The 14,346-nt window shown below is 53.5% G+C and overlaps 1 protein-coding gene across 1 annotated transcript in view; it reads right to left on the bottom strand.

Annotated features, from left to right (window-relative positions):
- Positions 1-14,346, bottom strand: part of COL22A1 (collagen type XXII alpha 1 chain) — a 186,233-nt gene that overhangs the window by 31,853 nt on the left and 140,034 nt on the right. Inside the window, exons 43-46 of the mRNA XM_039846211.1 lie at positions 10,032-10,145; positions 9,619-9,672; positions 3,458-3,511; positions 1,871-1,924 (exon numbers count right to left, since the gene is read on the bottom strand). Coding sequence (XP_039702145.1) covers positions 1,871-1,924; positions 3,458-3,511; positions 9,619-9,672; positions 10,032-10,145 — 276 coding nt within the window. The remainder of the gene's footprint in view (positions 1-1,870; positions 1,925-3,457; positions 3,512-9,618; positions 9,673-10,031; positions 10,146-14,346) is intronic.

Genomic DNA, 14,346 nt, shown 5'->3' on the forward strand with positions numbered 1-14,346 from the left:
GACTGGAAGGGAAGTTCAGTCTCACTCCCCACGTTCCTGTCCTGCCCTCCTCTACACCGTGCCTCAGCTGTCAGCTCCTCAGTGGGACATGTCTGCCTACCAGGTCCAAAAGTGCAAGTCTCTGGCCCCTCATAGCGCCTTTCTTGTCGTTTACTGACTTATTCGGTGGGAACTAAGACAGTGTCTTGGAGACAGTGGATAGGAAATATTTCTTGAATAAATGAATGGTTTAGAAGCTGGGCCAACTGGGTGACGAAGACAGGGGTTCTTTAGACTAATTAGTGTGTTGCTTCTCACTAGCTTCGGTCAAGTGGTATAAGGTCTCTAAGCTTCAGTTTCATTACCTAGAAAGTGACGCTGCCCACACCATCGTGAGGGGCAGTGCTTACGATGTGCTTGGCACGGAACGGAGGGTGTCGCTAGGAGCGCCTCCCCTTAGGGCCAAAGAGCCTGGGCCCATGTCCCGATTCTCTGGTGACCAGCCACATGGTCTCAGGCAACTTATTTTACTCCTCTGCACTCAGTCCCTTCACAAAATGGAGACAGAGATGCCACCTACTTCACTTGAATCTCTGAGACAATTAAGGTGATGCACAGGAAGAGCGGGCCAGCACCAGGTGCACGCCACGTCTCCCAACTACCGTAAGCTCCGACGGCAGCGTCTTCCCCCGTGTGTGCCTACGGGCCAGCCCAAGACCGCGAATGACAGCTAAACAGCGGGCAACAAGTAAGCAAGCTCTCAGGGTGCACTCCTGGGACTTTCCAGCTGCCTTTGTTCAGTTGTTTTACACGCATTTACTGAGTGCTGATGTTGGATCAGGCGCCAGAAAAGTTTTCATGACACAGAAATGGCCGCGTCAAGAAAACGTGACGCAGCTGGAGAAGAGGTGCAAATTTCCCATGCAGGACGCATCCTGGGAACGGGGTGCAGTCTGATCGGGCCCCACCTCTTCCACTAGGTAAAGACCCAGTAAATGTGCATGTAATAAAGAGGTAACGATAATACTTAAAAAAATAACCTACGTTTCATGCTTTCCTGCACCTGGGATGCTGCAGGGGAAGATGACACATCTCGTCTAAACCTAACCAAATTTTTTCCACTCCGAACCTGGGTTCTTCTACGTAAATCTGCCGGTAGCTTCTGGCATCCTAGACTCTAGAATCTAGCTAAGCTGGAATTAAATTCCCTACTGCGGACTGAGAACAGGGTAAAGGTTTTATCTGGAAGAAAGATGTTGACTGAACGCCAGAAAATAACCCCTGAGAGAAGCCTTGTCTGTTTGGTATCTATATCCCTTGGTACCTTGGACAGGGCCTGGAATATTCTAAACACTCGAAAAGAGACAAATGACCCTAAGGATTAATGTCGTGGTCTTGAGTTGCTTTTGCAGGACTGACTGTTGAACCTGAATGGGCGGCCGACTCAGCATCTGTCCCCAAGGGCAATCCACAGTACAAAGCATGAACAAAGCAGAAGCTCAGTGAACATGCGCACGTGAACTGAGAGCCTGCATCGGCCGGAGAAGGACAAGCTGGCTTCTGATTATAACTGCTTCTCAGTCCCAGACCCATCATCTAGCGGGAGGATAAAAAGCCAGGGGCCAATTCCTCCAGGTGTCACAGAGATCGACGTTACAGCAGTTTCCAACAAAAAGGAAACAAGGATTCATTTTCACCGGAGATGTCTTTCAGGCTTTGGAACTACAGGGGTGTGGAGGGGGTGGGGTACGAGGTTCAACCGACAACCGTGGTCAAAGTCCTTCAGCTCTTAGGTTGCACGGGGAAGCTGAAGTCATGCTAATATGAAAGTATTCGTGAATAGACCGTTTTTAAATAAAATCAGAGGAGGGGGTTAAAGATAATTACTTACAGATGGCCCAGGGCTCCCTGGGGGCCCCATGAAACCTGGAACTCCAGGATGGCCCTAGAAAACACGAGAGGCAATTCTTTAAAAAGACTCATGAAAAGCTTCTCAAATCTGTGCAACTACCATATTTCAGACGATAATCCAGAATTTATTTCTTAACTCAAATAACAGTTTTGGAGGAAAACACAACAAAAAGACTATCTCTCTCTCTCTCTCTCTCTCTCTCGTGCTTCAATGGGTTGAGGAAGTATCTGACAATATTTGCAAAAACTAATCTATCCTGCAGGTGGATTTGCTTCAAAACACTGTGAAAGAAGAAGGTGTGGGAGGTGGTTGAGGATATAATGGAAACGAGGGTGGCCGTCATGGCTGAAACATATCGCAGCTGGGCGACGGGTACCGAGGGGGTTCTTTTTATTATACTCTCTACTTTTATGTATGTTTGGAGTGTCCCATAGTGAAAACGTAGAAACAAATGCAGACACACACTGTGTAAGCCCCTAATGGAAGACTTTCAGCTAGCTGAACCATGGCGACCACACGATGGCAATACTGGTTATTTAAAGGAGAGCACTGTCTCCGTGCGTAGAGGAGTCCATGTGTTTTTAGAAAGAGCTAAACAAGTTATTGTGTAAAATGGATAAAAATGACATCTCATTTAGTACAGCAATGTTAAAAAGTTAAACAAAACACCACGAAGGATACGACTTCCCTGCCCTCTCCCTCCATCTCTCACCACTGGAAAACGCGAGCTATCACATCCACTGTAGATGACACTGCCTCTGACAACTCATCCTTATCAGAAGAATCCAAGCTCATTCTGCTGTTCCGAGCACAGAGGGAGCTGCGGCCGCAACGCCGGTCAGCCCGGGCGCGCAGCCCCTGACCGCCTCTGGGTGACTCCCCCCTAGTCCTGCGCCCTCTCACGGGACTTGCTCCTCACCATCCTGTATCTCGGGGCCTGGGGCGGTGCGGGGCATGGGTCGTTGACGAGGAGGACTGAGTGAGAAGCGCACAGGAGGGTGAGGAGTACAGGGGAGGGCAGGGGGAGAGAGAGAAGGGAAACGCAGGGAAAAGACCAGACCGACGGCAGCAAAGCAGAAGCAGAGCAGCCCTTTCAAACGGCAGAAAACTGGCTGGGGGCCGAGGAGCTGAGCGGGCAGCATCGGCCGGAGCCGACGGGGAAGCGGTGGTCAGCACCACGGACAGAGCGGTGTGTCATCCCCGGCACCGTCCTCCAGCGCCTCTGGAGAAGCGGCCCGGCAAGGGCGGCTGGGCGCCGGAAAGCACGCCACTGGCAACGCGAGTCATGGGACAGCTAGTTCAGAAACAGTGGCAGGGCGGGAAGAAAGAAGGGGACATTTCGCAGGGAATGACTACCATTTTAGTGAACAAAAAGCACTAAAAGCCGAAGAGTCCAAAAGAAAAAACAGAAAAGGCAGGCTCCTCAGACGACTGCGGATGGGAATGTGACAACGAACCAGGGGCATCGAGATGGGGACCAGGAACACGTGATTAAAAAACATACAGGCGCGAAGCAGCGACAGGGCGCGGTGCTCCTCCGGGCCGAGGGCGCCGCAGACGCGTTACCTGCTCGCCCTTCTGTCCTGCCGCGCCGCCTGCACCGCGCTCTCCTCTGCTGCCCTGGAGAGAGGAAAGTGAGCGAGTGAGTGGGGATTTGGATCGAGCTCCGCCGCCAGAGAAAGAAGTCTGCATGTGCTCGTTCGTCCGCCATTCGTTCCTGCATTCATTCACTCATTCTTCACCAATCTCTCGTCTCGTCACGTTCGCGCTGCAGGCCAGGTATGGTGTCAACAGAGAGCATCGGGTCCTGGGTGAGGAGCCGCTGATGGAGGGGCTTAATCTGGTTGTGAGGTGCCAGCGGCGGGCAGTGGAAAATGGGGCTGGGGAGACAGGAGTTGCCCACCTCACTGAGAGCCTGGCATGTCCACCCTTGAACGCAGACTGAGCTACAGGCTCTGGAAACCAGTGGAAGGATGTGTGACCCCAGATATCAGAAGGGCCCCTCTGGACACACTGTAGGGTGGACCACAAGGTTCGGGATAAAGAGAGGGGATCGGGTAAGAGAAAGTGGTGTGTTACAGGGTGAGGAAGGCGCAGCCTGACAGTGACTGTGGGCACTGCAGAGTGGCCGAGGTCGGGGGAGGGGCTGAGTGGCGGCGGGCGGGGCACACCGCACAGTGGGCTGAGCAGGAAGACGGTCTCTGTCCACAGGCTCCTCGCTGTCAGCCTTTCTAGCTGTGGGACCTTGGGCGGGTCACTTAAACTCTGAGCTGTAGTTTTCTTAATACACAAAATAGAGAAAACAGTGATTGCCCACCTTGTAAAATGTTGGGAGAATAAAATCAAATAATACATGGAAAACACTTAGCATGGAACTCAAAACACAGTAAGAGCTCAATAAATACTGGTTACCAAAATTATTTTACATTATTTTGTACATAAACCCTAATTTTTTCATTCACTACGTGTCACCAGGCAAGGTGCTTCAACTCTGTTTCCTTACTTGGAAAATAGAAATAATAGTAACAGTATTTTTGTCATGGGGTTGTCGTAAAGATTAAGTGACCCAAAATCTATAAAGTGCTGAGGCTGGTGAAGAGCTCACTGTTAGCTCTCAATAAACATTAGCCACCATTCTCATCGTCACTATTGTCATCAACATCACCATCACCACCGTCATCGCCATCATCATCACAACCGCTATCACCATCGTCATCATCACTACATCACCCTCGCCATCATCTTCACTGTCATCATGTCGTATGACATCACCACAACCATCATCGCCATCACCAACGTCATCACCGTCATTACTGAGGTCATGAAAACACTCATAATATGCAACGTACAAAAAATACCTTTTACGGGCTAACCCTGAAAGTAACATTCAAAGGTTTCGATCTCTCTTAACTGTCACCTATTTTTGGCTCTGCATTTACTGTGTTAACAAATGTATTTCAGTAAAATGTTATTAAACAAAGAACATTTCAGTTCCTCTAAAAGAATGCATTATGCAGTGAGATAAGTCTTTGGCAGTCGGTCAGCGTTGGCTCTGCTTCTGGCCTGTCATCTCCCGTCTGTGCCTGCCGCAGATCACGCCCCCTCTGCTCTCGGCTTGTTCATCCGGGAAGTGAAGGATGGGGGGAGTCAATCTATGAGGGTCTTCCAGGCCCAGGACCCCACAATTCTCACTGGAGCATCGAGCCCCGCTCCCTCCTCCCCCAGATGGCTGTGCCACATCAGCAGGTCTCTGGTGAGGAAGGCCACCTAATAACACTCCTGGCTGCCTCCCCGGGGTGTGTCGGGGGTGGGGGGTGGGGTGAGCTAATGCCTCTGAACGGCCACATGTCACTGCAGAGCAGAAAAAAATAGGTTCCGAGGAGAAGAGCATTTGTTCCAATATGTTTTGCGTGCAATTACTTCGACTGCTTTGAAATCTATAAAGCCAGCACACTGTCTGCAGGCCACAGCACAATCTCAGTGAAAAGAAGTGACGGGGAATAGCACACTGCCTCTTTGACATTTAGGACAATCGCCTTAAAAGTAAACAGTCTCCTTTCAGATCCCGGTGCTTGGTCTGAGCTTGGAGTGATTTCGATCTTCATCTCTTAACAATGAAAATGTCAGCAGCCCAAGGATCTCCAGGCGTTCTTGTCTCCCTCTCCACGGCAGGCGGGGCTGGAAGCCAGCACGGCCACCCCCAAGCCTGACTCACTTCCTGCCAGAAGAGAGGACTGACATTTACAGAGCCCCTGCCTTGCCAGGCACTCTGCCGGGGCTCCCCAAATGAGTCCCATTTCATCCACTTCTTTGTTTATATCCTGAGCTGATGCAAAAAAAAAAAAAATTACTTACTATGTCTGTGTTATCTAAGTCAGCCGGTAGGACGACCCCACGAGGGAGGGGCTGTTATCAGAGTGCAGACAAGAAATCCGAAGCCAGTTGTCACAGCCGCTGTTAAGTCAAACGGAGCAACAACCCCAGGGGCCCTCGCGCTGCCAGGCAGCCAGCGTCCCTACGGCTGGCCCCAAACCTGCGCTCTACAAACGCTTCCTGTTTCGCCCTCCCGTCGTCTTTGTGAGAGAGGCCATATGGTTGTTCTTTTACAGGTGAGGGACCTGGGGTTCGGAGAAGTCAAATAAACTGCCTGAGACCTGTAACTAGTAAGCAAAATGCACTCAGCGGCAGAGCCGGGATGGGGAACCAGCGGACCCCCGTGGTGGCCGCCAGCCCCAGTCTGACTTCGCTCTGAGTCACCAGCTTACAGATCTTTCTTCTCCAGCATGACGCCGGGCCCTGGATGTCATGGCTGCATCTGACCGATCCCCGCTGACGGGAGGGAAGTGTTCGAGGCGCTGCTTGGTGAGACCTTCAGGGCTGAGGCAGCCGTGGGTGAGACCCCAGCGCGTGGAGCGGGGGTGCACTCGTGGCTCTGGGCTTCCTTTGGGCAGGGTGGAATTCCAGGTCTCCCGATTGTCCCCAGAGCAGCAAGGGATGCATTACCTCTGCTCTCCAGAACCATCCAGAACACCCGGAAGCGGGGACGTTTGTGCACTTGGTGTCTCCAGTCCCTGCGGTTCCCATGGCCTGGCTGGCAGACACGAGGATGAGAAAGAAACCAAACGCTTTCCGTGGAGGACAGAACGTTCAGCATGTCCGACCCAGGAGAGGTTTGCGCAGCTGACTCTGCAGAAACTCACGTTCCCAGGGCCGTCGCTCCGACTGCCATCTTGCTCTCCTCCCCGTGGACCTTCATCGTGACCGTCAGCCACAGTCTCCAGACCGTACCCTTCCCAGCGTTGTCTGCAGGGTGAAGGCTCTAGAATGGAGCTCTGTAACTGACCCGCCCAGGCATTGAGCCCCTCAGACCCAGCCTCCAGAGAGCAGCTGCAAATCTGCGAGTCAATCTCGGGGAAGCTGATGTGCCCGAAGCTGAATCGAAACTGTGAACGAACAAGCGAGCCGAGCACGTGACCGGGGGATTCCCAGGGCCTCGGCTGTACAAGGACACACGCGATGACCGCAGTGCTCTGTCGCCAGCGGCGTGTTCAGTGCACTGACTCACCTTCACGTCTGCACGTCTAGCAGAGACCTTGGCTGGGAAGTGGCGTTCGACACAGAGGAAATGAAACAGCCCTCCGTCCGTTTCCGGGAGAGCGACACGGGATGAATGGAGAGGGGAGAGACTGGCTCGGGCTTGAAGCCAAGAAGCCGGGCAAGCCTGTGAGTCCTCAGTGAGGCCTCTGACTCCCCGCCACTCATTTAACAACAGCGGTAAGGGGTGCTGATGCAGGGGCAGCACCAGAGGCCGTGGAGATGGACACGCTGCTGCCCAGTGGGAGCTGTCCTTGGTGCGGGGGCCGCGGGCACGTTACTAGAATAGCAGGATACTAACTGCTGGGATCCTGGAGTCACACGGGCAGCGGTTCGCCTCTGCTGTATCACCTACTACTGTCACACTGGCATTTAAGCTTGCTAAGCCTCGGGTTCCTCTTCTGCAAATGAGACAATATCTCTGCCTCCCAGGGTGATGCTGACCACTGCTGGCCATATTATAAAGCAGGTAGCCTGGCCCTTGGCCCTCAAAACCCTGGGTATATTGTCCACTGCAATCCCCCGGGCGCTCACTGAGCCCTGAGAACTTCTCAAGGTCACCACAGACTCACAGGAGGAGAAGCTAGAACTCCGTCTTTCAGACACAGCACTAATCTTGCTTCTTTTTCTGGACGGAAGCTTTCTTTGGTTTTCTCTCTATACGTGAAGGAACAAACCCTCTTCTGAACTGAATTATAAAAGAACAAAGGCAGAGCCATTATCCCAAGACTCCAGCCTTTCAAGCTGGGTTGGGCTGATGCAGACAACCACTCCCATTTCGTGAGGGGTCGCCTTGTCTGCTTAAGTGGCTGGCTTCCCTTTCTTTCTCTGAGTAAAGGCCATTCTTCAGCGGGGGCTGAACCCACAAGCCAGCAAGTTGACAGCAAAGGTTACTTAGGGATCAGCTGAAATGACTGGCCTGCAGAATTTCTAGGTGAAAAGCTTAGCTCCCGATGATGACCCCGGAAAGAGAGGATGATACGCAGTCAATCACTTGGCGGATGCTGCATTTTGCTGGTGTCTCAACCCAGCACTGCCCGGGTAGACTCTCCTGTTCTATCCACACTGAGAGCTAGTATCTGTGGCTCCTGAGGCAGGAGCCCTGGGTGTGACGAAATGCTACAAGGCTTCCCAAAATCCACAGATAACAAACACTAGACATCTTAACCTGTCAACCAGGCGTGGAAGATAGGGGTGCTTTCAGGAACGGTATCCCGCAGGCCTGGCATTTTTGCTTGCTCGCCTTTGAATAGTAACAGTAATGGCCCCAACCCTGTTTCCCAGTGGGGCACTCGCCCTGCGTGTAAAATGTGTGGGTCTCCCAAGATGCAGAATATTCCAACGCCATATCTCCAAAAGTCAAAGTTAATGTGAAATAATCCGAGATGAACAAAATGTCAAAATGTAAATAAACACATGGCTCCGATGGGGCTGGGGTGGGGTCTGGGGGGTGAGAGGCGAGTCAGTCAAGTGCGGGGTTGGGTCCCGTCTTTACTTTACGTGTCGGTACTTTGTTTCTTGGGAATCTATTGCATAATTTTAAAGTTATTAAAATGTGCATTAGAGTTTTATTGATCTTGCTCACGGAGGTTTTGGGCTTCTCCTTACATTTTCCACCCCGGTCCTGACCCCAGTGCTGACCGTGACCACAGGGCTGAAAGAACAATCGAGCCGAGGCTGACAGGGCTTGCAATGTCCGGGTGCGCGCGCTGCATCTCGCGAGCAGCAGTCCTGGCCATCGGCCTGCAAGGTCACTGCTCTCACGCTCCCTAGTCACCGCAGGAAGAGCAAGGACAGAGAGGCGAGAACGACCCCAGACCCCGAAGGTCTGGTTCCTGCGCTAGCTCTCGCGATGACGATTTATGTTGCATAAAATTGGGACACAGGGAGAGACACAGTGGCACTTCCGAATGTTGAGGTGGGCCGTGCACAGCCTGTGTGGAGGCCCCCAGGGGAGTCCCGGTGCTGGCAAGGGGAGCGAGGGCCGAGGTCGGCCTGACTCCCTCCCTGGTCCCGCAGCAGCGCAAACGCTGTCTCTTAGAGCTAAATACTGTCCCCGGCAAGAGCCCAAACAGCCAGACGCTCACTGTGGCAGCCAGAGCTCGCCTCCACGGAGCGCCCCGCCCGGCTCAGACGCTGCCTGCCGGGTCACATGGAGTGAGTAACGCTCGCTCGCCCTTGCTGGGCACTCACTGTCTCGCAATACTTCCTACTGAGCGCCAACTCCTTCTCATCACTGTATCCTTCGACTCCAACCTGTCTCGCAGCTGCCTTCACTGTCGTGAGCGAGCGTGACGCTGAGGCCCAGACAGGTCAAGGGCTTTGCCTAAGGACGCAGAGCCCAGAGGCTCATGTCTTAACCAGTCGGCCCTACACATTCCAACCCTGAAGTTCATTTCACACCTTCAACCCCTCAGGTATTTTGGATGAACAACCTGAGACTCAATGCGTTGAAACGATCCCACCCTCCAAGGTCGCTGAGAGAGTCAGAGCCATGGTCAGGCCCTGAACGGGGGTTTTCTGATTTTAAAACCATTATTCCTGTACGCTGGACGTCCCCGGTCCTCTGACTTGAGTTACTCAGCGAGGGGAGCAGAAAGGGATGCACACGACACCTGTGAAGGCTCACTGACCTGTGCCCCAGCCACTCCTGGGGGCCCGGGGAGGCCTCTGGACCCAGCGTCTCCCTGTACCAGGGACAAAAGAAAGAAGAACACAGGAATGAGTGGCCGGAGTCCACAGCCTGAATCACCAGCAAGCCGTCACCCTGACACACCTATTCACTGGTTTCCCACCCTCATCCCCCGCAGGCCTGAGCAAAGCATGTAGGCAGCTGGTGGCAGGGGGTGTGGCTACATATTCAAGGGTGCGACCCACAACTAATGTGGCTAGTGGTTTGGCAGCCGGTCCCCAAGAGGGCCCCACGACCCCGCCCCCGTTCGCACGCTCGCGCAGGCTCCTGCCCCTGTGCCAGAGGCGGTGCTGGCACCTCCGAGACGGTGCGTCACAGCACAGTGAAAACGCTACGTCTCCCTCCACGACTCACCTTTTTCCCTTCTGTGCCATCTCTCCCTGGCTTTCCCGGGAGACCTTTGTCCCCTTTGAAACCCGGCAGACCAGGGAGGCCCGGGGGGCCTGGAGGACAGTCACTGCACACATCCTGAGGGAGAGAATGTTATACGGTTACCAGCAGAGCAAAGGGTGGCCACGGCCCCCGCCTCTCCAGACGGAGGACGCAGCAAATGATGACGACGTCAACAGGTGGATTCGGTCTCACGCTGTGCCCAGCTCTGCATTTTCCTCTGTCTCAATCTTAGTTTTAGGCGCCCATACACCTGAATGACGACCTCGTTTCTCCCTGCTTCTGAGCGGTCAGACTGCTGGGAGAGCAGCTCAAAACAACAGCGTCGAAAGCGCACTAACCGTATCTGCGAGCGCCCAAAAATACTAACGATGCAGATGCAATGCAAACATTCAGTGTTGTTGAGAACAGCACGGTCTGTCTCTAAGGCTAGAGACAAACGCAGCAGAAAGCCGGGTCCTCCGTGGCCAGAGTGGTCTCCAGACAAAGGAGCAGAGGAAAGGAGGTGACAGGCACACCCCAGGCCTTTCTTGCTGCGACACACAACCTAATCTGACCGTGCCTGGCTTTATTCTTTGTCCAGAGTGGGCATTTAATAAATATAGCCTGGGAGTGAGCTTCGCTCTGCTTCTTTGGGGCCGGGTAAGTGCCGTCCCTGGATTGAATTTCAAGTTCTCTCAGCCCAGAGAGCACATTTGCTAAGTCGTCTGTGTCATCCCCACATCTCACAGTTTGGAGCGCAGTATGTACCAAATGTAACTCCCTGGCCTGACCACACCGCGGCCCAGGCCACGTCTCAGGCTTACGGTGCTTCTTCTACGCCCTTCTTTCCACTCTACCCTCTCCTCCCATCTTCACTCCTCATGAAGAGTTAAACAAGATCAGCCAAAGAAGACACCTGGAACAGCCTCAGACAATCCCCAGCACGGTCAGCGATTACCCACTCAGGAGCCTTCAGAGCATCCACGCTGCTGGGCTTGGTGCCTTTCTGCTTCCACAGTAAGTACGCGTCTTGAAATGCTCAAGGTACCACAGTGAGTACGCGTCTTGAAGAGCTCATGGTTAAATGGTGTCAGCTGACACAAAACAAACGCGTCGACCGTGGCCTTCTGAACGCGACACTGCGCAGATCCGCAAAGGCACGTGTCGGCTGCACCTGATCGTAGTCACCGAGGTGGCTGCAGGCGGATCATTGTTCATCTGGGGCTCTGATTCAGAATGGAAGAACTCTTCCACCTCTAAACCAGCTCCGAATGGCCCACCTTCTTTTCACTCGCTCTGTTCTTATTCAGTCTTCGGAGATTCTTTAGAAGTCTCCTACTCCAAGAAGCCTTCCTGCTTCGGGCTGGGGGCGGGCTCCTGCTCCCATAGAACCCAGGAATTCTTGCTATCGAAACCCGTCTCTCTGTTGTGGTCTGTTTCTAGCTCCAACCTCCCAACACCAAGCAAGAAGAAGGCAGAGAGACAACTGCTTTTCTTTGTATGTCTAGTTCACAGCCTTCCACAGAGCACGAGCTCAACAAATGAACGAACGAGCCGACCCAACCGGCCAGTTGACGGATGGACAAACCGCCTGGGCTTTGGGTGGCCTGCCTGGGCCAGCCCCCATTAGCAAGTGGTTTGAAGAGCTGGCTGACTCTTCGGCGGGGAGGCGGAGTGTGCTAAACGTCAGGGCACATGAAGCATCACGACAACAAGCCAAAGGGTGTGGTTTCGGTCGCCATTTTTGTTTGGAAGGGAAGCAGGGCTGAGAGGGACTCGCCTATGCCTCAACCTCCCCTCTGGTTCCCTAAAATGAGACTCACATCTGAAACATGGTGACGGGTGGATGGCGCGTGGGACTGGAGCCAGCCTGGTGGCATCAGGAACTCTGGCATGAGGTGGACAGGGAGGGTGCACTGGCAACCAGGAGCTGTCCTTCACAGCAGGTCCACAGCGTAAAGGGGCTGCATCTGCGTAGTATAAAACCTCACTACATTCCTATTGCTACCCGATTTCTGGCAGGGCTAACTCTCATCCTAGGTCTGTCTTAGTCACAGATCCCATGAAGGACTATTCCCTGAGGGCCAGAGCTGTCAGCAGCCCCCAGACTCAGCAGTGAGGGAGCCAGACTTAGCACACTGGCCTGGTCCTAGAGCCCAGTGAGCACGAGACGGGACCAGCCTCCAACCTGCAGCCTCATCAGCGCTGGCTTTGGCTCCTGGGGGCCCCGGCCCCTCCTGGCCCTGGGCGTCCCCCACGGCCTTGTGACTAGACAGGGTTCTGCCTCCAGCCAGAACACACAGATGCTTCTGCCCACCTGGGTCACGGCTTCACCTCCCTGGGCCTCGACCGCCTTGTCTATGAAATGGGGCCTCAAAGCCCAGTGGGAAATACATGACTGGCGAACCCCCCATGCTGAGCCTCATGCGTGGCAGGAGCATGATGAATTTCAGCTGTTCCACGTGCCATTGTGTTTCAGTTATTTATTCTTTTCCATCCCGAATCTGTCGTCTGGCCACATCCGCAGATCAGAAGACCTTGATCGTCAACTCCTGGCTCCCAACTCCTCCACTTGGCCGTCATCTCCGGCACGTGACTTACTCCCGGAGTCCATTCCCGTATCTGTTAACCAGGGCCACTCTCCTACTTGGGATTAATGCAAAATGTAAAACAATGCACACCGGCACCTGGCACGCTGCAGCCTCCCTGGGGATAATGCGTAAATGCTGGCTCTCCGGTCTCTGGTGCCCCCCCCTTCGGTGTGAGGCAGTTGCAGCACGCCCAGCTCGCTGTGTCAGTGTACTCGATGTCCTACCTCGGACCAAGTAAGTGCTCAAGAAAATGCCCGCAAAAGGGAGCAAAACTGCATTCTTTACTATGTGGAAAAAAGCAACTGTTGCTGCCCGGATGTACACACACGCACGGGGCTCTTTGCAAGGCTTGGGTTAAATCGTATTTATCCAAGGGAGTCACCCCGTGGAGCTGTCCTGAGCATGACCTCCCTGGATGCAGAGCGACGATGAGAGTTCATTTAACAGGGATTTTTAGAAGATGAACTTGGCACCCAGGCCGTTTTCCAACGATCATTATGAGGTATGTGATGCTATAAAATTCTTTAGCAGAGGTAAATATTCTAGAATGAAAGATGCCTTCTCAGAGAGGGAGAGTCATGCCATCAGCCACAGGGACCAGACCAACGAGTTCCTACCCACATCATCGAGATGGCAGCAGCTGATCATCAAAGGTTGTGACGGCCAACTCTGCAGACCCGGGCGAACCCACGGGGCCCAGGCTCGTGTCCACAGGGTGTCCAGGCGAAGCGCAGCTTGCGGGACCCACCCTGATGGGTGCTCACGTTCCCTGTGGGGTTCCTCGCTGCTCCCATGAACACGGCCACACACTTTAGCAGTGGGGAAAGGCTGGTTTGACAAAGCGCCCGTCCCAACGCCATGGCTATTATCGGTGTCAGGAGTGGGACATCTCGAGGACGAAAGGCAGGGGCTGCTGCAAACTCAGCTCCTTCCAGAGCGATAAAATTATGAAAAATGATCCAGGCTAATAAAAGCCTGTATAAACAAGGGATTGAATCAATAGATAATGATTTCTTGTCATGTCCTTGACCATGGAAAAAAAAAAAACTCGCTTTCTTGTCAATAAAAACCAGGGAAGACTGTGCCACTACCACTCAAGTTTTAATACAATTTATAACTGTCCGTCAAGGCGCCTCGACGCGTGGGGTGAAAAGTCCCAGCTTCCGAGAAGGTTCTCCTCCTCCTCCTCTGTCCCCCCTTGTTCTCATGCACAACGAGGTGCTTTCCAACAACACGCAGGGACGTGCTGAATTAACCCGAGAAGCGAGAAAGGGGCCGACCATGCAAAACCCCGTGCCGGGCTTCACCCGAAATTAAGACACAGGCTTTCAGCGGCGGCGGCAAACGGCTCTCCACACTCGTAGCCGCGAGACTGTGCTTCCTGAGCCGTGAATCCCGCCCCGTCTCCATCTTGCTCACAACCTGTCCCAGCTCTCTGCCGCGTAAGACCTGAGATTTTCGGCCAGACTCCCTGGCATCCAGCATTCACTGCCCTACGTCAGCAGAGTTATGCAGAACTTGTCAGGGCCTTTACCATTCATGGAGAAGGTGCACGTGGTTCTGAAAACCAGCTAAGTCCACACTGAAATCCTGACTCATCCGTGCCTGCGTCCTGGTCCTTGCACCAACAGGACAGGACCCACCCCGACCTGTCGGACTTGTTTCAGAACGTGAGGAGGCAGTGCGGTGTGGGGTTAAAGGTCAGT

Source organism: Pteropus medius, unplaced genomic scaffold (genome assembly GCF_902729225.1).
Source record: "Pteropus medius unplaced genomic scaffold, Ma_sr-lr_union100, whole genome shotgun sequence".
NCBI lineage: Eukaryota > Metazoa > Chordata > Mammalia > Chiroptera > Pteropodidae > Pteropus > Pteropus medius.